The sequence below is a fragment of the Haliotis rufescens genome, unplaced genomic scaffold, assembly GCF_023055435.1.
Source record: "Haliotis rufescens isolate VD_foot unplaced genomic scaffold, xgHalRufe1.0.p SCAF_6, whole genome shotgun sequence".
Taxonomy (NCBI): Eukaryota; Metazoa; Mollusca; class Gastropoda; order Lepetellida; family Haliotidae; genus Haliotis; species Haliotis rufescens.
Genome location: NW_025964334.1, coordinates 14,030,596 through 14,056,384, shown reverse-complemented (window position 1 = coordinate 14,056,384; position 25,789 = coordinate 14,030,596). Strand labels below are relative to the sequence as shown.

Here is a 25,789-nt window from a genome sequence, read left to right as displayed (position 1 = left end):
ACACTCACACACTCCTCTGGAGCCGCCACTGTAAGGGGGACACAGTCTTGATGTCTTGTGCCCATGCTGAGTGGACCTGCTCTAGTGCAAACAGCAGCGTGTCTGTCTGTCTGTCTGTCTGTCTGTCCACAGGTCCTACCTCACAGTCTGTCTTGATGTGCTGTGCTGTGCCCATGCCGAGTGGACCTGGGCTAGTTCCGACAGCAGCATGTCTGTCTGTCTGTCTGTCTGTCCACAGGTCTTACCCCACAGTCTGTCTTGATGTGCTGTGCCCATGCCATGTGGACCTGGGCTAGTTCTGACAGCAGCGTGTCTGTCTGTCTGTCTGTCTGTCTGTCTGTCCACAGGTCTTACCTCAAAGTCTGTCTTGATGTGCTGTGCCCATGCCATGTGGACCTGGGCTAGTTCCAACAGCAGCCTGTCTGTCTGTCTGTCTGTCTGTCTGTCCACAGGTCTTACCTCACAGTCTGTCTTGATGTGCTGTGCCCATGCCGAGTGGACCTGGGCTAGTTCCGACAGCAGCGTGTCTGTCTGGATGTCCATCAGGTCCTTCATGCTGTAGATGTCGGAGCTCTCTACGAAGTGCTGCCGAGTCTGCACAAGCAGCAGCAGCTTGGACTTCATGGCGCTGGGACACAGCAGGATGTACTTCTTCATCACCAGCATCTCCTCTCGCAGCTTCTGTAACAGCACAAACAGCATCTTCATGATAGTCACAATAGTCATGTTAAATATACTACTCAAAAGAAGTTAAGGCCCACCTGATTCTTTCATATTACTATAGTTAATACATCATGGCATGCCAGATTAACTGTAGTAATATGAAAGAATCAAGTGGTCCTTAACTTCTTTTGAGTAGTATATTAAAAGTGACAAAAATATACCGAGATCTCGCGTGAGCAAGTCTCCTTTCAAGGGGCGGCCAGTGAGTGATCGCATTCGATGTCGTCAGGGTAACATACTGGTAAGTCATGTTCTATGGGATAGTATATGTGACATAAGGGAGGTAGGTTGCTGGGAATGACAGTTAGAAATTTGTCTGGTTGAGAGTGCTGCTGTGTGCTCACACACATGTCTTGTTATCAAGTATATAACCGAATAAACAACCTTGACTCAAGATATCATCGTTGTGTCATCTGGGCCATATTCTGATGGAACAGTCACAAGACTCTGAAGCTCAACCAACGCCTATGGCTGCCATGAAGGCAGTTTCATGGATGCCATTGTTGTGATCTTCAGTACATTAAAGTTAGTTGGCAACAGGTAAAACTGATTCTATATATACTCACTGCCAAAAGAAACGCAAACCATAGAAACATATAGAGAAGTATGTATGTTAAGAAGAGATGTTTCCAATGTGTACAACTTAATGATAAAACCATCAATCAGTCAAATTTTACTACAGAGTGACTTTTTTCAAATTACGATATGCTGCACGAGATTTTCAAACTTTACACGCAAATCCTGCACAACACAAATGGTGCATCTCGAGTCATGGATCTATGCCGTGACATGTGATGCATTTATGAGCATACGATCACAAAACATACTAGTATGTTCATTTGTGCGTCAAACCAATCTAATATCTCTTGATTATGAGTAATTGTTCAAACATTAACCAACATACATGGTACCGTATATCGCTGTGTATAAGGCGAGTTTTTCGTACCTAAAATGAGGGGGCTAAGAAGGGGGGTCGTCTTATACACGGAGTCGAAGATCTCACATTTTTTTCCACTGGCGATGTCAACTGGCGTCCGATAGCCAGCCAAGCATTTGACAATAAAACTTCGCATTTCGTCCTAAATAACTGTTCCAATAAATATTTCCATACATAAACATGATTTGTATCTCTTTTCCTTGAATAAGGTTTAATAATTTCTGCAAATAAAGTTGAAATGACCCTCGCCTCGATGCAGATTGTCAAACCACCTGACACGGTAAAACAATCAACATCCGTGAGCAGAGAGCCGGAAGTACCGGTAAGCATTTGCATATTGCACATGTGACCTAACATGTGATAACCGGTGAAGCTGAAATCAATTCCCGCTGTTTTTACAGTTGTATTAACAAGTGTTAGAGACGGTGTGTACAAGTGATTGTGGAATACACACGCTGAATGTGAAGCAAACATAAGCCTAGTTAGTTCCAACATAGTTAATTGACGATTAAATTACTCACCATTGTCTCTTATATGTTATTACTTCATAAATGAATTTTATTTTACGGGCACCAATTTGGTGTCGTACCGTGTAAAAACAAAATGGCGACGTGTGCTGGAGTTGCACACGCGACCTATCATTGTAGAAAAAAAACAACGCAAGATAAACATATTTTTATTGCATATATAAGGTTTGTGTGCACTTGTGATGTGTGCGAAATACGCATCAGTCGGAAAGCGCACGTTAAATCTCAAAAGTAACTAACTAATAAACTAACTTGTGATGTCCGTGTGCGAAATACGCTACAGTCGGAAAGCGCACGTTAAATCTTCTATATCAGTCAGACTTGTGATGTGTTTCATTCCCGGTCGCCTTATACACGGAGTATAGGATTTTGGGTTGATTTTTAAGGCGTGTACAGGGGAGTCGTCTTATACGTGGGGTCGCCTTATACACAGCGATATACGGTATATGCGGGTTATTTTATCGGTGAGTATAAATCTTAAAAGTTTACCATGACCAATTATCATTACATCATTCAAAACTTCATTTGGAGTAAATGTTACATCTGACGAGGAGGGTGCAAATAAATCTTTAGATTATCATTCATTTTACATTCTTATTGGAAAAGGGCGTTTAACATGGTGAATATGTTTTTTACAATTACAGCTACAAATCAGGTATTGCAGGAAGTATAAGAGTGATTGAATGAGTTGGTTTATTGGGTGTCAGTCATAACACAGCTTGACAGCTTAATGTGAGAGCAAAGTTTAAAGTAATGCAGATCACAGATATGGTTCTGACAAAGCAAGGATCATAATCAGGGATTCAAACCCATAAGCCTTGGATCCTGGCACATGAAAGAGTTCATGAGGGATTAAACTGAATGACACATTTACTGGCCTAAAGATAACACATGAATCATCAATGACGTCCCGCCTACCTTGATTTCACTGAGTTCCTCCACGAAGTTGAACAGCATTGGGTTGATGTCCTGGATGCGGATCGCAGCCTTGCTGGCCATCAGCTTCAGGTACTGCTTGGACGCCCGACACACCTGGAGTGTCAAAGGTAGTCACATTGTCAGTGGTGTACTCTCACACATTGTCAGTGGTGAACTCACACATTGTCAGCAGTGTACTCACACATTGTCAGTGGTGAACTCTCAACCATTGTCAGTGGTGAACTCTCACACATTGTCAGTGGTGAACTCTCAACCATTGTCAGTGGTGAACTCTCAACCATTGTCAGCAGTGTAGTCTCACACATTGTCAGTGGTGTACTCGCACACATTGTCAGCAGTGTACTCACACATTGTCAGTGGTGTACTCTCACACATTGTCAGTGGTGTACTCTCACACATTGTCAGTGGTGAACTCTCAACCATTGTCAGCAGTGTACTCTCACACATTGTCAGCAGTGTACTCTCACACATTGTCAGTGGTGTACTCACACATTGTCAGCAGTGTACTCTCACACATTGTCAGTGGTGTACTCTCACACATTGTCAGTGGTGTACTCTCACATATTGTCAGTGGTGTACTCTCACACATTGTCAGCAGTGTACTCTCACACATTGTCAGTGGTGTACTCACACATTGTCTGCAGTGTACTCTCACACATTGTCAGTGGTGTACTGTCACACATTGTCAGCAGTGTACTGTCACACATTGTCAGTGGTGTACTCTCACACATTGTCAGTGGTGTACTCTCACACATTGTCAGCAGTGTACTCTCACACATTGTCAGTGGTGTACTCACACATTGTCAGCAGTGTACTCTCACACATTGTCAGCAGTGTACTCACACATTGTCAGCAGTGTACTCTCACACATTGTCAGTGGTGTACTCTCACACATTGTCAGTGGTGTACTCTCACACATTGTCAGCAGTGTACTCTCACACATTGTCAGTGGTGTACTCTCATACATTGTCAGTGGTGTACTCTCACACATTGTCAGTGGTGTACTCTCACACATTGTCAGTGGTGTACTCTCACACATTGTCAGCAGTGTACTGTCACACATTGTCAGCAGTGTACTCTCACACATTGTCAGTGGTGTACTCTCACACATCGTCAGCAGTGTACTGTCACACATTGTCAGTAGTGTACTCTCACACATTGTCAGTGGTGAACTCTCACACATTGTCAGTGGTGTACTCTCACACATTGTCAGCAGTGTAGTCTCACACATTGTCAGCAGTGTACTCTCACACATTGTCAGTGGTGTACTCGCACACATTGTCAGAAGTGTACTCACACATTGTCAGTGGTGTACTCTCACACATTGTCAGTGGTGTACTCTCACACATTGTCAGTGGTGAACTCTCAACCATTGTCAGCAGTGTACTCTCACACATTGTCAGCAGTGTACTCTCACACATTGTCAGTGGTGTACTCTCACACATTGTCAGTGGTGTACTCTCACACATTGTCAGTGGTGTACTCACATATTGTCAGTGGTGTACTCTCACACATTGTCAGCAGTGTACTCTCACACATTATCAGTGGTGTACTCACACATTGTCAGTGGTGTACTCTCACACATTGTCAGTGGTGTACTCTCACACATTGTCAGTGTTGTACTCACACACATTGTCAGTGGTGTACTCTCACACATTGTCAGTGGTGTACTCTCACACATTGTCAGTGGTGTACTCTCACACATTGTCAGTGGTGTACCCACACACATTGTCAGTGGTGTACTCTCACACATTGTCAGTGGTGTACTCTCACACATTGTCAGTGGTGTACTCACATATTGTCAGTGGTGTACTCTCACACATTGTCAGCAGTGTACTCTCACACATTATCAGTGGTGTACTCACACATTGTCAGTGGTGTACTCTCACACATTGTCAGTGGTGTACTCTCACACATTGTCAGTGTTGTACTCACACACATTGTCAGTGGTGTACTCTCACACATTGTCAGTGGTGTACTCTCACACATTGTCAGTGGTGTACTCTCACACATTGTCAGTGGTGTACTCTCACACATTGTCAGTGGTGTACTCTCACACATTGTCAGCAGTGTACTCACACACATTGTCAGTGGTGTACTCACACACATTGTCAGTGGTGTACTCTCACACATTGTCAGTGGTGTACTCTCACACATTGTCAGTGGTGTACTCACACATTGTCAGCAGTGTACTCTCACACATTGTCAGTGGTGAACTCACACATTGTCAGTGGTGTACTCACACACATTGTCAGTGGTGTACTCTCACACATTGTCAGTGGTGTACTCTCACACATTGTCAGTGGTGTACTGTCACACATTGTCAGCAGTGTACTCTCAAACATTGTCAGTGGTGAACTCACACATTGTCAGTGGTGTACTCACACACATTGTCAGTGGTGTACTCACACACATTGTCAGTGGTGTACTCTCACACATTGTCAGTGGTGTACTCACACATTGTCAGCAGTGTACTCACACACATTGTCAGTGGTGTACTCACACATTGTCAGTGGTGTACTCACACACATTGTCAGTGGTGTACTCAGACATTGTCAGTGGTGTATTCACACACATTGTCAGCGGTGTACTCTCACATTGTCAGCAGTGTACTCACACACATTGTCAGTGGTGTACTCACACATTGTCAGCAGTGTACTCACACACATTGTCAGTGGTGTACTCACACATTGTCAGTGGTGTATTCAAACCCATTGTCAGCGGTGTACTCTCACACACATTGTCATACAAACACTTTGCATCTTGTAGGGTTTTTCAAGTCTTGAAGAAAGTGAGTATGGTTTTACACCACTTTTAGCAATATTCCAGCAATATCACATCGGGGGATAACAGAAATGGACTTCACACATTGCAACCCAGGCTTTCGGCATAATGAGCAAACTCTTAAACCACTCGGCTACCCCAGCAGCTCCTTGCAGAGAGAAAGGTATCGAAGCACAATGATTGGATCTTAACGAGCTTGCACACATCAGCCACTGCACACATCAGCCACTGCACACATCAGCCACTGCACACATCAGCCACTGCACACATCAGCCACTGCACACATCAGCCACTGCACACATCAGCCACTGCACACATCAGCCACTGCACACATCAGCCACTGCACACATCAGCCACAGCACACATCAGCCACTGCACACATCAGCCACTGCACACATCAGCCACTGCACACATCAGCCATTCTGACCACTGTTCTGTGGAGACGCAAGGGGCACAATGTTCCTACCCTAGCCCAGAAATCCCCAAACAGGAAAATATTACTGTGTCTAGGACTATTAATCTGTGCTGTTTGGGAACAGTGACACACATGTTACAGAGGACAAATTGTCTTGTTATTAATATTGACAATAGGTAGCAGTTCTGATTGTCTGACAAGCATTGGATACTGGGGACTGTTTTGCCTACAATTCTCACCTGGCCAAACATTAAGATTACCATGTGTATTGTGTGGTAAACATAGCCGGAAGCAGTATATTTGCAATCTATAGTTGGTCTGTTGATGCCAAACTATGAAATTCTCCACAGGACTTAGGTCACACTTATATAATTTTATGTTTCACAGATTTATTCCAGCTTTGTCACAAAAAGTAGGTCAAAACAAAAGTATAAAAAAAACGTCAATAATTTATATATTTTTAAGAAAAGGTGAGGTGAAATGGGGTTTAACGTCGCGTCCAAGATTATTGCACTTATATAGCGATGTGCATGTACGTGTGTGTGTTTGTGTGGCTGCTTGTACTAGTCTGTACTGATGCCGATTTATAGTGCTAGCTCACTGAGATACCATGCCGCAGTTTAACATGAATACCGCACTCAGACAGTATACTGACTCCGAGCCGACCAGTCTTTGTTTTAGCCCCTTAATGCCAAGCGTCAGACAGGGTGACAACAAGTACCGTCTTTTAATGTCTTTTGGTATGATGCGGCCGGGGATCAAACCCTGGACCTTCCGCTCTCCGGGCGGACGCTCTACCACTAGACCACAGAGGTGGTCTTTTAAGAAAAGAATTCTGCAGTGGATTTGCTGGTGGCGTCTTGAATCACGAATAGTGATGTAGACATGGATTTTATATATAACATTTTATATATAAGAGGGTCTATATTATGAGCAGGGGACATAATAAAAATAAATATTTTTATGTTTAATTTATTTCTTATACTGGCAGCTTTTCAGTAGGGGAGGCAGCCCGTGAAATGAAAAATAAAAAAAATAAAAATGGGTGGCCTTACCTTACGAGGCAGGAAGTCCCAGTTGTGAAGCACCCGGCCTGGTATGGTCATCTGGTCGTTCCAGTGACACAGCTCGCAGTAGTAGTTGCCGCTGTAATCACACAGCCGAGGCTCCGCAGCTCCTGACTCTGAAACACAAACACAGAAGTTACCTAAAACAGCATAGACAGTAAGGATAAAATATATTGATGAATAACTTCTTTATTATGATTAGGAGCAACGTTTTGGTGTAGGTTCTAACACCGTTATCAAGCAAGTGATGTACAGTATGTTTGACAAGCATAAATTACAGGTATGAGGCAGTGTTTACACTTCAATAGATTGGGATGTAGTAACACTGGAGTGGAGATGCCTGTTATGGACACAAAAAGGGTGATATAAGGTAAACATCACAACAGGTGAAGCCAGTAGTACTTTTTTTCACATGGAACCAGTCACCGTCAAGGCTCCCGTGCACATGATCGCGAGAACTATGTGTTGACATACAATCGTCAAAATACAACAAATATGACTTTTAACGAGTCAAAGTATGGCATTTATGATGTATGTATCCATTCTCTGTCGACTAAAGTTTGTATCAAGGCATCAATAGTGGTAATCTGACCGTGGTTGCTGTTAATAACGGTGAGTTGTGCGATCTTCCGATCACTTCACACACGATTTCGCTAAAATTAAACAAAACAATATTAAAAGGAATTTTGAATAAAATTAATGAAATAAGTTACAAACATACGTGAAGATATACAAAGAACACTTTAAAAAAAACCAGTGTAATTACATGATTAATTTGCGTACTTTAGTACGGATTTGTTGACATGGTATTTCCGGTAATGTCTTTGCATTGGGGGTAAAAAACATCAAAACTCATTATGCCGTGTATAATGCGCACCCCCATCTACACAGCTGTGTTTTTGGGAAAAAATGTGCACACAATATGCAAGAAAATACCCTATAAACAAAAGGGAAACATACTCGTCAGCCTTATTCTTGCTTGATAACCAAGTTAGAATCTGCACCAAAACATCCCTCCTAGTTGTAATAAAGAAGTTGTTCATCCAGATATCTTATCCTTACTTAGTACTCCAACTTCTAAATGCCTCTCAAAGAAGTAATAGCAAAGAAGTAGAATTATCTTTAAAAATTTCAACTCAACCTAACACACTGCACCCAAGAGTACATGATTATTGACCCCCCTCCACACACAACCCCCCCCCCGAAAAAAAAAATTAATACCCAATGTGAACGACAACATGTGAGTAAATACTCCAAACATAATCTGGAGCCTTGCTGTAAGACAACATCGTTACTGGAGCACCAATGCAAATCTTACTGAATGACAAGGAAGACTTGCACTCGGCACATCGGTAGTTCTGTGAGGCCAGGCCCTTCTGGGGGCAGATGGACAGACAGTAGGACGGGTTCTCCAGCACCTGCAACAACAGACACTCTTTTTCAAAATTCATTAAAACAACAGGGAAGTCCTGAAATAAAGCAAAACCTTTTTTCACCAGGTGTTTTCTTTTCTCTTCTCTATTTTTCTTAGGCAGGAAGAAAACTCAAACTTGTTCACACCCAAGACACATAAAACAAGGAAATATAACAGATATATTAAGATTAACTATCTTGAAATTGATATCATACATTATTAACATTTCATGTCCTGATATCACTAAAAAAAAAATTACTTCCTGTGTAGATTCCATCAAACCCATGATACAAACTTGTAATTATCTATGACATGTACACGGTCAGGGATCCACAAGGTCACGGCGCAATCAGCCAGGTCACACATCCTAACCACCATATCCTTCACTGCTATCTTACTATAGGGATGGACCGCCTCCATGGTCTAGTGGCAGAGCGTCCGCCCGGAGAGGGGAAGGTCCGGGCTTAGATCCCCGGCTGCGTCATACCAAAAGGCGTTAAAAGATGGTACTTGTTGTTATCCTGTCTGGTGCTCGGCATTAAGGGGCTAAAACAAGGACCGGTCGGCTCTAAGTCAGTATACTGTGTCTGAGTGGGGTATTCATGTTAAACTGCGGCATGGTATCTCAGTGAGCTAGCACTATAAATCAGCATTAGTCCGGACTAGTACAAGCAGCCACACACACACACACACACGTGCATGCACGTCGCTATATAAGTGCAATAATCTTGGACGCGGCGTTAAACCCAATTTCACCTCACCTACTATAGGGATGGGGTAGGTGTGAAACGATACAGCACATGATGCAGTGTATTGCCTCATGAAAACTCACAATGCACCGGTGCACTATGTAACGGTTAACCCCTAGCATGGGGAACCATTGTGTTACGAGGTGAGGTGAAACACATGCCCCTCTCAGAGTGAGTGAGTGAGTTGGGTTTAACGCCACTTTTAACACTATTCCAGTTATATCACGGTGTATCAGCTTAATGTTGGAGGAAAGCCCGAAGTGATGCAGATCTCAGACGTTTACCACTTCGGTGAAACCCATGAGCATGGGTATGGTGCTGACAAACCTAGAAACATAATCGGGGCGAACTGGGATTCGAACCCACAATCATAGGTTTCTATCATGGCCAAGGGACAGCAAATTGTGGCGCCTTAGACAACTGGGCCACCCGTGCCCCCATCAGAAACTGAATCCAATCTGACCAGTTCTTGTTTTTTCCCCTTAATGCCAAGCGCCAGACATGGTAACAACAAGTACCATACGATTAACATTTTTGGTATGATGTGTACATGGTCGAACCATTGATCTCTGTACAGACGGTCTATCCACTATACCCCGGACAGCAGCCTGGTACACGGAAATCCCCAGGGGGAAGACAATAGAGGTACCTCCTGTATGTTACGGCAACAGCCGACTCACCCGCTGTTTTGCACATGTCCTGGTGATGAGGATGAGGCACTTGGCATGGCAGCTGTAGCCGCAGTCTGGAAAGAAAGGTTCACTTCATCAAACTCACATCATGGCTTATTAAAAGAGTAGGACTTTCTTTTTTGGATTTCCATTCACCCTTCTTCACTCACAATCTTCCTGAGGCAAGGGAGTTAACTGACTATAAAAGTCCAGTTTCCACCCTTGCCGAACTAGGCTGGATATATTGAGTTTTCAGCTTGACTAATGAGTCTAGTCCAATCAAAATCGCGTAATAACATCGACATCCGGTTTGTAAACTGCTGAGAAGATTTCAGTCGATTGCAGGATTTGTAAAGCATGTGTACCGCCAACTCGGCGTCAACAGATATTTTCCAAATCTTTTCATGTGCGTCAAGGTGCTCACCTGATTTGATGCACTTCACGAAGTCAGACCCATTTTTACAGATATAGATTTTGATTATCGATCAGATAGTATTGACTGGGCTCCACCATTTTGTTTGAAGCAATTGCAAGTGATATGAGTGGTGGAATCTGATTGGTCAATAGGAGGGACATAGAAGGGTCATTATTTGTAATAGCCACTGGTGGCACTACCATCAAGCCTTTTACAATCAGTTAACTCCCTTGTCATGCGAAAATGCCACTCCTCTGAAACGGAGTTGTAATTCTTAATCTGAAAGTCTTATGCTGTGATGCATAAGCTGCATTTTAGCTTAATCTCATTAAAATCATCTCACCTCTAAACAAAGATTGGAGGACATCCCATTACAGGTCACGTCAGAACAGCTAGATCAGTTTATTTCAGCCATGTCAGCCATCACCAGAAAAACAAATGGTCACTCAGTCAAATACTACCACACCTAAAACCTACTCACATATATTCTCCAAGAATCCTGTTACTTTAAGATCACCTGCTATAGCCCTCCTCCAGCCTTACCTATACATTTATACCATGCCTGGACCATTCCCCAGATGACGGCGTTACACTTCTCACAGTAGTGTTTGGAGCTCCGACTTGTCTTCTCTCGGAACTTGTGTCCGACCACAACCTTCACATCCGGGGAGACAGGCTCTGAACCCTCCTGGAAAACAAAACAAGAGACAGAGTGAGTGGGTGAGTGAGTGAGTGAGTGAGTGGGTGGGTGGGTGAGTGAGTGAGTGAGTGAGTGAGTGAGTGAGTGAGTGAGTGAGTGAGTGAGTGAGTGAGTGAGAGTGAGGGTGGGTGGGTGGGTGGGTGGTTGGGTGAGTGAGTGAGTGAGTGAGTGAGTGAGTGAGTGAGTGAGTGAGTGAGTGAGTGAGTGAGTGAGTGAGTGAGAGTGAGGGTGGGTGGGTGGGTGGGTGGTTGGGTGAGTGAGTGAGTGAGTGAGTGAGTGAGTGAGTGAGTGAGTGAGTGAGTGAGTGAGTGAGTGAGTGAGTGAGTGAGTGAGTGAGGTTTAATGCTGCTTCAAGTAGTATTTCAGATATATCATGGTGGGTCAGCTTGATGAGGAAAGAAAGCCCAAAGAGATGCAGACCTAATACGTTTACCTAGAAACATAGTAAGGGTGAACTGGGATTCGAACCCATGATAATAGGTTTATGGCATGCCTAAGGGACACAATTCTGCACAACCATGAGTGAGTGAGTGAGTTGGGTTTAACACCGCTTTCAACAGTATTCCAGTTATATCACAGCATGTCAGCTTAATTGGGAGGAAATCCCAAAGTGATGCAGGTCTCAGACGTTTACCGCTTCGGTAAAACCCACAAGCACAGGTATGGGGCTGACAAACCTAGAAACACCAGGATTCGAACCCACAATCATAGGTTTCTGGCGTGACCAAGGGATGCAACTCTGCACAGTAAATCATGGCTTCTTAGACAACTTGACCACCCATGCCCCCCTGCACAACAAATTGAATCACCTAAGATGCAAATATATGTCTTATCAATCCATGAGATTTACCCCGATAGTCGCTCAGGCCTATGGCTGCGGCAAGTATTTTGCCAAAGTAGATAAGATTATTGTTCTTATACTTTTTTATTATAAGTGGTAGTCAAGAATATCTACGATGGCTGCACAATAGAATATAAAGCAGTATCACGGCAGGGGACACCAGGAATGGGCTCCATACATTGTACTCATGTCGAGAATTGCACACAGGTCTTTGGCGTGTCAAGTGAACACCTTACCCACTAGGCTACCCTGCCACCCAAATCGAGTTTCAACCCCCAGGTACGAGTTCAACAGTTGGACCCACTGGAGCCCTACTCGAGACCAACACTTGACAAAACCCATCTATGCCAAACACAAGCCACGCCCACGCCCATGCCCACGCCCACGCCAACGCCCACATCACCGCCACCTCCTACAAGAAATACAAAGTATCTTACTTTCAGTTCTTGTTTCTTCATCCTCAGCTGCACCAGTTTCCGGATGAGGTTCTTCTGTTTGTCAGAGTTGTGCGGCGCCAACCTGATGAGTTCCACACAGTTCTCTATAGCCAGGTCCAGCTCCTCACTGCTGCTTAAACCAAAGTGGCCCTGAAACCAAGGACAACAGTACATGATAGAGTATAGCCAACTTGTCCAGGCAGTTCTCTATAGCCAGGTCCAGCCGCTCACTGCTACTAAAACCAAAGTGGCCCTGAAACCAAGGGCAACAGTACATGATAGAGTAAAGTCAACTTGTCCAGGCAGTTCTCTATAGCCAGGTCCAGCTCCTCACTGCTGCTCAAACCAAAGTGGCCCTGAAACCAAGGAAAATATGTTGTTACAGGACATGATAGAGTAGAGCCAACTTGTCCAGGCAGTTCTCTATAGCCAGGTCCAGCTCCTCACTGCTGCTCAAACCAAAGTGGCCCTGAAACCAAGGGCAACAGTACATGATAGAGTAGAGCGAACTTGTCCTGGCAGTTCTCTATAGCCAGGTCCAGCCCCTCACTGCTGCTTAAACCAAAGTGGCCCTGAAACCAAGGACAACAGTACATGATAGAGTAGAGCCAACTTGTCCAGGAAGTTCTCTATAGCCAGGTCCAGCTCCTCACTGCTGCTTAAACCAAAGTGGCCCTGAAACCAAGGACAACTGTACATGATAGAGTAGAGCCAACTTGTCCAGGCAGTTCTCTATAGCCAGGTCCAGCTCCTCACGGCTACTAAACCAAAGTGGCCCTGAAACCAAGGACAACAGTACATGATAGAGTAGAGCCAACTTGTCCAGGCAGTTCTCTATAGCCAGGTCCAGCCCCTCGCTGTTACTAAAACCAAAGTGGCCCTGAAACCAAGGACAACAGTACATGATAGAGTAGAGCCAACTTGTCCAGGTAGTTCTGTATACTTTGGTCCGGCTCCTCACTGCTGCTTAAACCAAAGTGGCCCTGAAACCAAGGACAACAGTACATGATAGAGTAGAGCCAACTTGTCCAGGTAGTTCTGTATACTTTGGTCCAGCTCCTCACTGTTACTAAAACCAAAGTGGCCCTGAAACCAAGGGCAACAGTACATGACGGAGTAGAGCCAACTTGTCCAGGTAGTTCTGTATACTTTGGTCTCCTCACTGTCACAGTGATATTGCGGAATAATGTTTACTGTTCAAAATCATGATAATTTGTTTGTTTGTTGTTCACACCACACTCAGCAATATTCCAGCTATGTGACGCCCCCTATGTACATGCTTTTTGATTCTTTCTTCATAGCATAAGTACCTGTAGTACAGTTGATCACAATGGGCAATGTTAACAGCTTTTCTACCTTATACAACAATATGCCACAACAGAACGTGATGTCATCACATTACAAACACACAGCCAGTGACATAGGAATTTCAGAAAACACCCCATGCCATGTGTTGACTTGAGTAAGGAAGCCTTCATGTTTGACCTGGGAGTGGAGCGGAGATAACAGCCTGAACCTCTCCTACACTTCCTGTATCTGTTGAATATACTTCCTTGTAAGTGTGCCACAGGCACTTGTATGGATGTTTACGTGTTTTTTTGTTTTTTTGTTCGCTGCACTCTGCAATATTTCACCTATATGACGGTGGTCTGTAAATAATCGAGTCCGGACAAGACAATCCAGTGATCAACATCATGAGCATCGATCCACGTAACTGGGATACAATGACATGCATCGACCAAGTCAGCTAGCCTGACCACCCAATTCCTATAATTGCCTCTTATGACAAGCATAGTCGCCTTTTAAGGCAAGCATGGGTTGCTGACGACCTATTCTACCCCAGATCTTCACAGGTCCCAGTTTACATGTGTAAATGTACGTTTATCACTGGCTTCCCTTACAAACATCACAAGGTACTCTGATTAAACCAAATGTGATAACCAAGCATGCCCTTACAGAACTAAGATCCTATTATAACCATGCCATGTTCCACTGGCACCGTACAATGTTTAATACAAGGAATTTGAACCCTTGAAACTATCTAACTCGGCAGTGTACAGCACAATACCCGTCTAGTCACGGAGGTCTCTCACAAATCTCAGTACATTGTGTTGAAATTACTACTGTGCATGTCTCAAAGATCACTGTGTTTAAGTATATAAAAAATATCACTGTATTTCGGTGTTCATGAAAGTCTCACACATCACAGTGTTCATGTATGCTCAAATATCAAGGTGTTAATGTAATTCATAAATATCATGGTATTCATGTAAGTCTCAAATATTACGGTGTTCAGTAAGTCTCAAACATCATGGTATTCCTGTAAGTCTCAAATATTACGGTGTTCAGTAAGTCTCAAACATCATGGTATTCCTGTAAGTCTCAAATATTATGGTGTTCAGTAAGTCTCAAACATCATGGTATTCCTGTAAGTCTCAAATATTACGGTGTTCAGTAAGTCTCAAACATCATGGTATTCCTGTAAGTCTCAAATATTACGGTGTTCAGTAAGTCTCAAACATCATGGTATTCCTGTAAGTCTCAAATATTATGGTGTTCAGTAAGTCTCAAACATCATGGTATTCCTGTAAGTCTCAAATATTATGGTGTTCAGTAAGTCTCAAACATCATGGTATTCCTGTAAGTCTCAAATATTATGGTGTTCAGTAAGTCTCAAACATCATGGTATTCCTGTAAGTCTCAAATATTATGGTGTTCAGTAAGTCTCAAACATCATGGTATTCCTGTAAGTCTCAAATATTATGGTGTTCAGTAAGTCTCAAACATCATGGTATTCCTGTAAGTCTCAAATATTACGGTGTTCAGTAAGTCTCAAACATCATGGTATTCCTGTAAGTCTCAAATATTATGGTGTTCAGTAAGTCTCAAACATCATGGTATTCCTGTAAGTCTCAAATATTATGGTGTTCAGTAAGTCTCAAACATCATGGTATTCCTGTAAGTCTCAAATATTACGGTGTTCATGTAAGTCACAAATATCAAGGTGTTCATGTAAATCTCAAATATCAAGGTGTCCATGTAAATCTCAAATATCAAGGTGTTCATGTAAATCTCAAATATCAAGGTGTCCATGTAAATCTCAAATATCATGGTGTTCATGTAAATCTCAAATATCAAGGTGTCCATGTAAATCTCAAATATCATGGTGTTCATGTAAATCTCAAATATCAAGGTGTTCATGTAAATCTCAAATATCAAGGTGTTCATGTAATTCACAAATATTACGGTGTCCATGTAAATCTCAGATATCATGGTGTTCATGTAAATCTCAAATATCAAGGTGTTCATGTAAATCTCAAATATCATGGTGTCCATGTAAATCTCAAATATCAAGGTGTTCATGTAAATCTCAAATATCATGGTGTTCATGTAAATCTCAAATATCAAGGTGTTCATGTAAATCTCAAATATCATGGTGTTCATGTATGTTCAAATATCAAGGTGTTTATGTAATTCACAAATATCATGGTATTCATGTACATCTCAAATATCATGGTGTTAATGTAAATATCAAATATCAAGGTGTTCATGTATGCTCCAATTATGCCCCTACATATATCTGCCCTCAGAGGACTCTGCCTGAATCCTGTAATGTGGACCTAACTAGGCGTAACAGCAATGTGCAGGCAGGCTGCAGTATATGTCGTATAAACTCTGCACCACCTGACTCATCCCCAGATGCATATCAGCTGACTGCTGTGATGGCTTAAAAATTTAAGGCCAGTGGGAGATCTGTCTGTGGAGAAGTGGGCCACTATTGATGTCTGGATGTGACAGGGTATACGAAGTGTGAACACATTAACTACAATCAACATAAATGTCTACACCTAACGTACATGATTTGCTCCCAAGGTATCGAAACAAAACACAAAAAGATGCAGCTGGCATCGAATTCCTATACGCATTTATCAACCAATTCAGTCAAAACATCATTACTGAGCACACATTTCACTTCTAAAATTAGATGCAGGGGCAGTGTTGGCATAGTGGTTAAAGCGTTTGCTGGTCACGCCACAGACCCGAGTTCGATTCCCCACATGGGTACAATGTGTAAAACCCATTTCTGGTGGTCCGACCAACATGATATTGCTGAATTGTTTAATAGGCATTACTTAGAAGTTGACGGATGACAAAGTAGACACAATTTATGGATAACAACGTCTTTAATACTGTAAAGGCGACGTTTCGGTATAGATCCTTATACCGTTGTCAAGCAAGATAAAACGGTTCTATACTGAAACGCCGCCTTTACATATTAAAGACGATGTTATCCATAAATTGTGTCTACTTTATGATATTGCTGGATTATCGCTAAAAGTCGCCTAAAGAAATACTCCCTCACTCACCATTAGACCATTTTGCAACAATAATGACAAATTTACAGTACATTTCCAAATTAGCATCTCACCAATTTCAAAAGTTATTCCAGACAAAACATGGACAGGTAAATATGTCCTCCTACCTTCTGTCTCCAACAAGTGTGGCTGTGTGAAGACTGTGTGCAGTCCACATGCATATGTCTGGATGTTTAGGGAGGCTAATTAGGATATGCTCTGCAAGGAGCTAATTACCTCGTCAGCTGATGCTGATCTCCTTTGTGTGCTGCTAATTAGTGACAGTTTGTCTTAACGAGCCAGCCTCCTGTCACATGACATCCAGCCAAGCCATCTTTCTGCTTACTGATCATGTGACATAAAACATGACACTGGGTGGCAACAGATTGTTAAGAATCATTATTACCAGGCAGACTGTTTTCCTGACTGTCATAATCCATCTCGCCTGTCTCCCTTGCTGACTCAATGACACTATTTGTCATAACTGATGGGAATCAGGAATATATACAAAGAGGAGAATTTATGGAGCATCACTAAGGGATTTTTTTCCAAAAGTGGCAAAATAACTACCAAAACTCAAACTGCAAACTGAAACATATGCTCCAAAAGCCACTAAAAAATGTAAAGACATCATATATCCATAAATATTGACAGGATAATAATTAAACTACAAACAGGTCACACAAAACTAAACTCATATCTACATAAAATAAAGAAACACAAAAAAGGTAAATGCCCACACTGCAGCCAACTAGAAACACCAGGGCCCTGCACAAAGCGATCTTAGCGCTACAACTATTGTAAGCCTATGTTAAAGTATGGGAGTTACGATCATCTTAGCGCTAAGATCGCTTTGTGCAAGTGGGCCCTGAACACGTACTACTACACTGCCCGCACTACAGACAACACATAACAACACTCCAAACCAAACTAGACTGCAACACTCAACTAACTGTAGCGAAACTTCTAAATCCCCTCAACGATACACAAACCTTCAAAGCATTAGGCATACTCCTTATTAAAACTGAACTACTAGGCCACATATAATCATCTACAAAACTTAAACCACCACGAATCAAAACTAATAAATACAAATCCCAAAACCACACATCCACCCTTAGTCCCCCCACTTTAGACCCCCAAGTTTCCAAATTCCAAATTTCTCAAAATTGAAAATAAGCAACCCTAACACCACCCAGGTTGCCTCACCTTTCAGACACACCCTCCTTATGGATGTCAACTTCTTTATTATGAGGAACACAACGTTTCGGAGTATATACTTACTCCTTCATCAGATGAATTAATGCTATGAGGCAGAGAGCATATATATGTACCTGTAAGAACAACAAAAATAATAAGGAAACAAAGGTCGAAACTTACCGTATTCGACGTAATAAGCGCCCAGGGCGCTCTCAAAATTAGAAAAAAGGGGCCCCTATTAAAATATTATTTTGGTGAACGACAGATATATTTTTCCAGAATTTAATTGCCCATAATTAAGGGTGCATATAGCAATCCAATCGGAAGGGTTTTAATTGGGATTGTTCACTGGCCAATATATTAGCAAATATCGCCGTGGGCGCTTATTAGAGCAGGGCGCTTATTACGTCGAATACGGTATCTCATTATTTTTGTTGTTCTTGTTGTATTCCTCATAGTAAAGAAGTTGGCATCCATGAATGCTCTTCCTTATGTGTATCACTTCTAAACCCCATTCAAAGTCCAGAAATATACACTTCTCAAAAGAGTGAGTGAGTGAGTATAGTTTTACGCCGCTTTTAGCAATATTCCAGCAATATCACGGCGGGGGACACCAGAAATGGGCTTCACACATTGTACCCATGTCGGGAATCGAACCCGGGTCATCGGCGTGACGAGCGAACGCTTTAACCACTAGGCTACCCGACCGCCCCACTTCTCAAAAGAAGCCATAAAACACCCAATTCTTTCATATTACTACAGTTTTTATTTCATAAAGAGCTACTGATTCTTATATATTACTACAGTTAATTTGTAAAGCACGAAAGATTAACTATAGTGTAAATTGTTTAATTGTCTTAAGATGGCATATACATATAAAAGAATTATATTTTAATGTTCATGTCTTATAAGCACATGAAGGCTGGATGGTGGCATTATTTGTATGTCCTGTATGTTTTTATATGTATATGCCATTCTAAGACAAATAAACAATTTACACTATAGTAATATGAACCTTAAACAACCTGTATCATTGCAATGTGCGAGACAAGGCGAAGATCGTGAGATTGGCCGAGCGCACTCCCCCGCCTCGGCCTCGGTTAAACGGCTCATCGTCTATAACGCCCACCAATTATTTGGACCCCATTGGTAGCGTTGTAGCGAGGGATCACTGTAGTAATATGAAAGAATTCGGAGTTCTTCACCTTCTTTTAAGAAATGGATCACACAATCTATGATTCGCATAGCAACAAATTTCTCAATAATGTATTTTTTTATTTTATGGAAAAGCCAGAAATTTCGTTTAAACCTCTCCAAATGCTTTTCCTTCTTATATAGCCCATCCCTGAAATAAGTAAATTGTACACACAGTAAGCATGGTAGCACAAAATTACATTCTCTGAATAAGTTGCGATATGTTTCAACCTTTATTAATGTTAAACTTTTCAATCTAAACTTAATCTATCGAGTCTCTGTCTCTCTCTATCTTAAGCTCATACCCAAGCATATACTCATCTCATAAGAAAACAACTTTGGAGATTTAATTTAAACTTAATTAATTAACACAATAATGTCAGCTGTCAGTTGGACCAGACAATGATAGACTAACGAGCTATCCATTAATATCATGGATATGTACACATAAAGAACACAGGTGTCAGGCCCAGTTTCAAAGTGACATTTTGTACTGAACTGTAGGACTGGGACAGGTAACTCAGGTACTCGGGTCGGGTGGGTACTGAGTAGGACCCATTACCCACAGGACTACCCGGACCCGTGGTTAGTCACGTGATTATATTGTTTAATGGCAAAAATTATCGAGAACTCTATGGTTCCACTATAAGTGACAAACGTTCACATTTCTTTCGGACTATGCACACATTCCTTCTGATTTTATATGTTTGCATAAAGATAAAACAATCAACTTCAGTGTATGCCTGACCAGATCATTTTATACATGTATCTAAATACATTTGGACAGGAGTATGGTCAAACGTTTCCCCATCGGACATTTTGTACCTATCTCTTGAGGTCTAAAGTGGGTACCCTGGTAGCGTTGGGTAATAGGGGGTCAGGTACCCGGGTAGTACATTAGGACTCGTCCCAGCCCTACTGAATTGCACAGACGAAGACTTCTATCAACATAATCAGCCAGCATAAGGCTCCACTGAAGACTGCATACATATTTCAATACGTACATGACACGCATTGATCCATTTATACGCATAACTCATCTCACTGGTGAGAGACAGGTGCTTTATATGAATAAACACTTACCTCGGTCTGTTGACTAATTGATGACATCACTACACACTTGTTTATTCAGACATCAATTTTGCGACTATCTCAGTCTCCAAAAAGCAGAACTTGCATAATACTAAATCGAGGACCAGCACAGTGTATTATATATTATTCATTCAATAAAAAGAAAATACTTTGACAGGATAAATATAGAAGAGGATGGTGGGGAGAATAGATTATATAACCCTTGTCTGGCTAGACAGGGAGTAAACTGGCGCAGGTACCTTTTCCTCACAGGATAGGGGGCCGTACTTTGGACAAGATACTGTCCCAGTCTCCTACCAGGATAGGGGGCTGTACTTTGGACAAGATACTGTCCCAGTCTCCTACCAGGATAGGGGGCCGTACTTTGGACAAGATACTGTCCCAGTCTCCTACCAGGATAGGGGGCCGTACTTGGACAAGATACTGTCCCAGTCTCCTACCAGGATAGGGGGCCGTACTTGGACAAGATACTGTCCCAGTCTCCTACCAGGATAGGGGGCCGTACTTTGGACAAGATACTGTCCCAGTCTCCTACCAGGATAGGGGGCCGTACTTTGGACAAGATACTGTCCCAGTCTCCTACCAGGATAGGGGGCCGTACTTTGGACAAGATACTGTCCCAGTCTCCTACCAGGATAGGGGGCCGTACTTTGGACAGGATACTGTCCCAGTCTCCTACCAGGATAGGGGGCCGTACTTTGGACAAGATACTGTCCCAGTCTCCTACCAGGATAGGGGGCCGTACTTTGGACAAGATACTGTCCCAGTCTCCTACCAGGATAGGGGGCCGTACTTTGGACAAGATACTGTCCCAGTCTCCTACCAGGATAGGGGGCCGTACTTTGGACAAGATACTGTCCCAGTCTCCTACCAGGATAGGGGGCCGTACTTTGGACAAGATACTGTCCCAGTCTCCTACCAGGATAGGGGGCCGTACTTTGGACAAGATACTGTCCCAGTCTCCTACCAGGATAGGGGGCCGTACTTTGGACAAGATACTGTCCCAGTCTCCTACCAGGATAGGGGGCCGTACTTTGGACAAGATACTGTCCCAGTCTCCTACCAGGATAGGGGGCCGTACTTTGGACAAGATACTGTCCCAGTCTCCTACCAGGATAGGGGGCCGTACTTTGGACAAGATACTGTCCCAGTCTCCTACCAGGATAGGGGGCCGTACTTTGGACAAGATACTGTCCCAGTCTCCTACCAGGATAGGGGGCCATACTTTGGACAAGATACTGTCCCAGTCTCCTACCAGGATAGGGGGCCGTACTTTGGACAAGATACTGTCCCAGTCTCCTACCAGGATAGGGGGCCGTACTTTGGACAAGATACTGTCCCAGTCTCCTACCAGGATAGGGGGCCGTACTTGGACAAGATACTGTCCCAGTCTCCTACCAGGATAGGGGGCTGTACTTTGGACAAGATACTGTCCCAGTCTCCTACCAGGATAGGGGGCTGTACTTTGGACAAGATACTGTCCCAGTCTCCTACCAGGATAGGGGGCCGTACTTTGGACAAGATACTGTCCCAGTCTCCTACCAGGATAGGGGGCCGTACTTTGGACAAGATACTGTCCCAGTCTCCTACCAGGATAGAGGGCCGTACTTTGGACAAGATACTGTCCCAGTCTCCTACCAGCATAGGGGGCTGCAGATAGGGAATAGACAGAAACAGGTATATCTCCTATGAAGATGGAGGATAGCAGATGGGGGAGAGACTGAAGCAGGTATATTCTCCTATGAAGACAGAGGATAGCAGATAGTACCAGATAGTACATTTTTCTATCAAGATAGGTGTCAGATAGGTGTTGATTCCTTACCATGCTTACCTATCAGTTGATCAGGGCTAATTTGACCTCTTTACTGCATGTACACTTATCTTCAGAAGAGAGTCTTCAGTTGAAGTTTTATAACAGGATTACATAATACACCAACAGCTGAGAAGATAAAACACTCATAAAATCTTTACGGCCAGCAGAAGTTACCAGAAACACCTACTTTCGCTTTAGAAAATCAATACCTGATCGTGGCAATAACAGTCAGGGTGATGTCACCAACATCATTAGGTAAGCTACAGCTCCTCCAAAATACAGCAGATAGAGTCATCCATGAACTCCCCCAGTTCCTAAGCAGCTACATTGGCTCCCAGTCTCCAGCAAACTTGTCTTCAAGATTATCAAGATGATATACCCACTTGGCAAAGACTGACTCTGCAACGTCTGATCTCAAGTCTGTGTTGCAGCAGAACAAATCCAGTAAATCTCTAAGATCTCAGAACAGAAGGACCATCTGGACAAGAACCCCTGTAACCCTGAACCATCTACGGTTTGTAGGGAGCTTCAACTTGAGTGAGTGAGTGAGTGAGTGAGTTTGGTTTTACGCCGCTTTTAGCAATATTCCAGCAATATCACGGCGGGGGACACCAGAAATGGGCTTCACATATTGTACCCATGTCTGGAATCGAAACCCGGGTCTTCGGCGTGACGAGCGAACGCTTTAACCACTAGGCTACCCGACCGCCCCTAGCTTCAACTTGAAGCTGCTACAGTGTGGAACTCGCTGCCAGAAACATTCAAAGCCACACCATCTCAAACTGCTTTCCACAACAGACTACAAACACATGTCTTCAATGTTGCCTAAAATCCTCAGCTAACTTGGAAAGAACTGTACTTTTTGTGAACAGCCTTGATGAAACTTGGCACCATAAATGCCAGTACACGGAAACACCATCACTATTCAGTGTAACTACAACCCACCACTTCACACAAGTCATCACCTATTTGAAGGTAAGTATCCAGGGTTTTACGCAACGCACAAATGTGCGTCCAGTATGCACAAATGTAGACAATGGACGCAGAAAAAAAACATACTGCATTCCGGGGGACTAGGGGTGACCATTGGTCTGGAGTGAGTGAGTAAGTTTGGTTTTACGCCGTTTTTAGCAATATTCCAGCAATATCACGACAGGGGACACCAGAAATGGGCTTCACACATTGTACCCATGTCGGGAATCGAACCCGGGTCTTAGGCGTGACGAGCGAACGCTTTAACCACTAGGCTACCCGACCGCCCCCCATTGGTCTGGACATCACTATTGCGATAACTATTGATATTGCAAGCAACTATTGCGATAAATATCGATAGTTTTCAGTGCATCATTTTAGATGGATTTTAGAGTTGAATTAAACCTTGGAACTGAAGTTTCCTTTGAATGTGATAACCATAACAACAAATAAAAAGTAAAGTTTGAGATATGACTGATTTGTTTTTTCTTTAACCTAATAATTTAAGAAAAAGAAAATTCCACATTACCATGTGTAAATTACTACCACTCATGATCAAAAGAAAAACAAATTTGAACAGCATTGCATGTACAATCGAAACTATCGATATTCCTAACTGAAATCGATACTATTGGTCGGAAACTAATTTAACAATCAATTTATTGAATTTAAGTGCTTACCAATAGCAATATATCGATATTTCGATTTATCGTGACACCCCCTACGAGGGACACACAATAACATTCCTTGTACCTACAGCGCATCAAGAGTAGTTATGTGTGTCTGTTATTTCATCCATCAATCATGACCACTGTCCACACGATCATCGATTCATTCCAGGCTCTGAAGTAATTATCACAACGTACTGTACACTACACTATTTCATTACCTTACAGGACTCTTTTATTGCCGGCAATGACTCTTAGATTGATGGACCCCCACTGTTGTAAGTAAAGATAATACCCTTAGTGTCACTTCATCATTGTCTACAATAGCCTGACAATTACAGCGTAAAACCATTACTAGTCTGTTGGACACTGCCAGAAGGATGAAACATTGATGTGACTGACAACCATTTCTATCACCTGTACTTTCATACTAGAAAACCAGGGAACACATATATAAAGTTTTTTCATCACATGTCGATAAAATGTTAAAATTCCAAGGCTTGCCAAGGAGCATAAACATTTATTGAAGAGTGTTGACATATTTGATATCACACAAAACACTGGTGTGCGGGAAATTATATGTGCAATAATGCACATACGATTTTTATGAACTCGGTCAATTCTTTCCCTGTGGGTAACAAATATTTTAATGTTCATCATTCACATAACAAAAGTATGAATATTCATAGGAATGGAAGTGAATGTACAACCACATCAAGTCTCTCTGTACCAACTCTATCTTACTCCCAACAGGACACGGAGAAATCATCGTTGATCAGACCTCCCATCTGTAAACTTCAATATGTCTCTCTGTACCAACTCTATCTTACTCCCAACAGGACACGGAGACATCATTGTCATTGATAAGAACTCCCATCAGTCAACTCCAATATGTCTCTCTGTACCAACTCTATCTTACTCCCAACAGGACACGGAGAAATCATCGTCGTTAATACGACCTCCCATCTGTCAACTCCAATATGTCTCTCTGTACCAACTCTATCTTACTCCCAACAGGACACGGAGAAATCATCATCGTTGATCAGACCTCCCATCTGTCAACTCCAATATGTCTCTCTGTACCAACTCTATCTTACTCCCAACAGGACACGGAGAAATCATCATCGTTGATCAGACCTCCCATCTGTCAACTCCGATATGTCTCTCTGTACCAACTCTATCTTACTCCCAACAGGACATGGAGACATCATCGTCGTTGATCAGACCTCCTATCAGTCAACTCCAATATGTCTCTCTGTACCAACTCTATCTTACTCCCAACAGGACACGGAGAAATCATCATCGTTGATCAGACCTCCCATCTGTCAACTCCAATATGTCTCTCTGTACCAACTCTATCTTACTCCCAACAGGACACGGAGAAATCATCATCGTTGATCAGACCTCCCATCTGTCAACTCCAATATGTCTCTCTGTACCAACTCTATCTTACTCCCAACAGGACATGGAGACATCATCGTCGTTGATCAGAACTCCCATCAGTCAACTCCGATATGTCTCTCTGTACCAACTCTATCTTACTCCCAACAGGACACGGAGAAATCATCATCGTTGATCAGACCTCCCATCTGTCAACTCCAATATGTCTCTCTGTACCAACTCTATCTTACTCCCAACAGGACATGGAGACATCATCGTCGTTGATCAGAACTCCCATCAGTCAACTCCGATATGTCTCTCTGTACCAACTCTATCTTACTCCCAACAGGACACGGAGAAATCATCATCGTTGATCAGACCTCCCATCTGTCAACTCCAATATGTCTCTCTGTACCAACTCTATCTTACTCCCAACAGGACATGGAGACATCATCGTCGTTGATCAGACCTCCCATCTGTCAACTCCAATATGTCT

The 25,789-nt window shown here is 42.8% G+C and overlaps 1 protein-coding gene across 7 annotated transcripts in view; it reads right to left on the bottom strand.

Annotated features, from left to right (window-relative positions):
- Positions 1-25,789, bottom strand: part of LOC124135448 (differentially expressed in FDCP 8 homolog A-like) — a 41,281-nt gene that overhangs the window by 3,024 nt on the left and 12,468 nt on the right. For 4 of the 7 annotated variants that reach the window (XR_007218727.1, XM_048385902.1, XM_048385903.1 and 1 more), the window contains 7 exons: positions 12,620-12,769; positions 11,185-11,329; positions 10,236-10,300; positions 8,711-8,810; positions 7,381-7,508; positions 3,106-3,219; positions 140-681 (listed from right to left, as the gene is read on the bottom strand). Coding sequence is in view for 6 of the 7 variants with exons in the window: in XM_048385902.1 (XP_048241859.1) it covers positions 140-681; positions 3,106-3,219; positions 7,381-7,508; positions 8,711-8,810; positions 10,236-10,300; positions 11,185-11,329; positions 12,620-12,769 (1,244 nt within the window). In the remaining variant the exon portion in view is untranslated. Of the gene's footprint in view, positions 1-139; positions 682-3,105; positions 3,220-7,380; positions 7,509-8,710; positions 8,811-10,235; positions 10,301-11,184; positions 11,330-12,619; positions 12,770-17,102; positions 17,199-25,789 lie in introns of those variants that run through there. The other 3 variants (XM_048385904.1, XM_048385905.1, XM_048385907.1) reach the window with 2 other exon arrangements.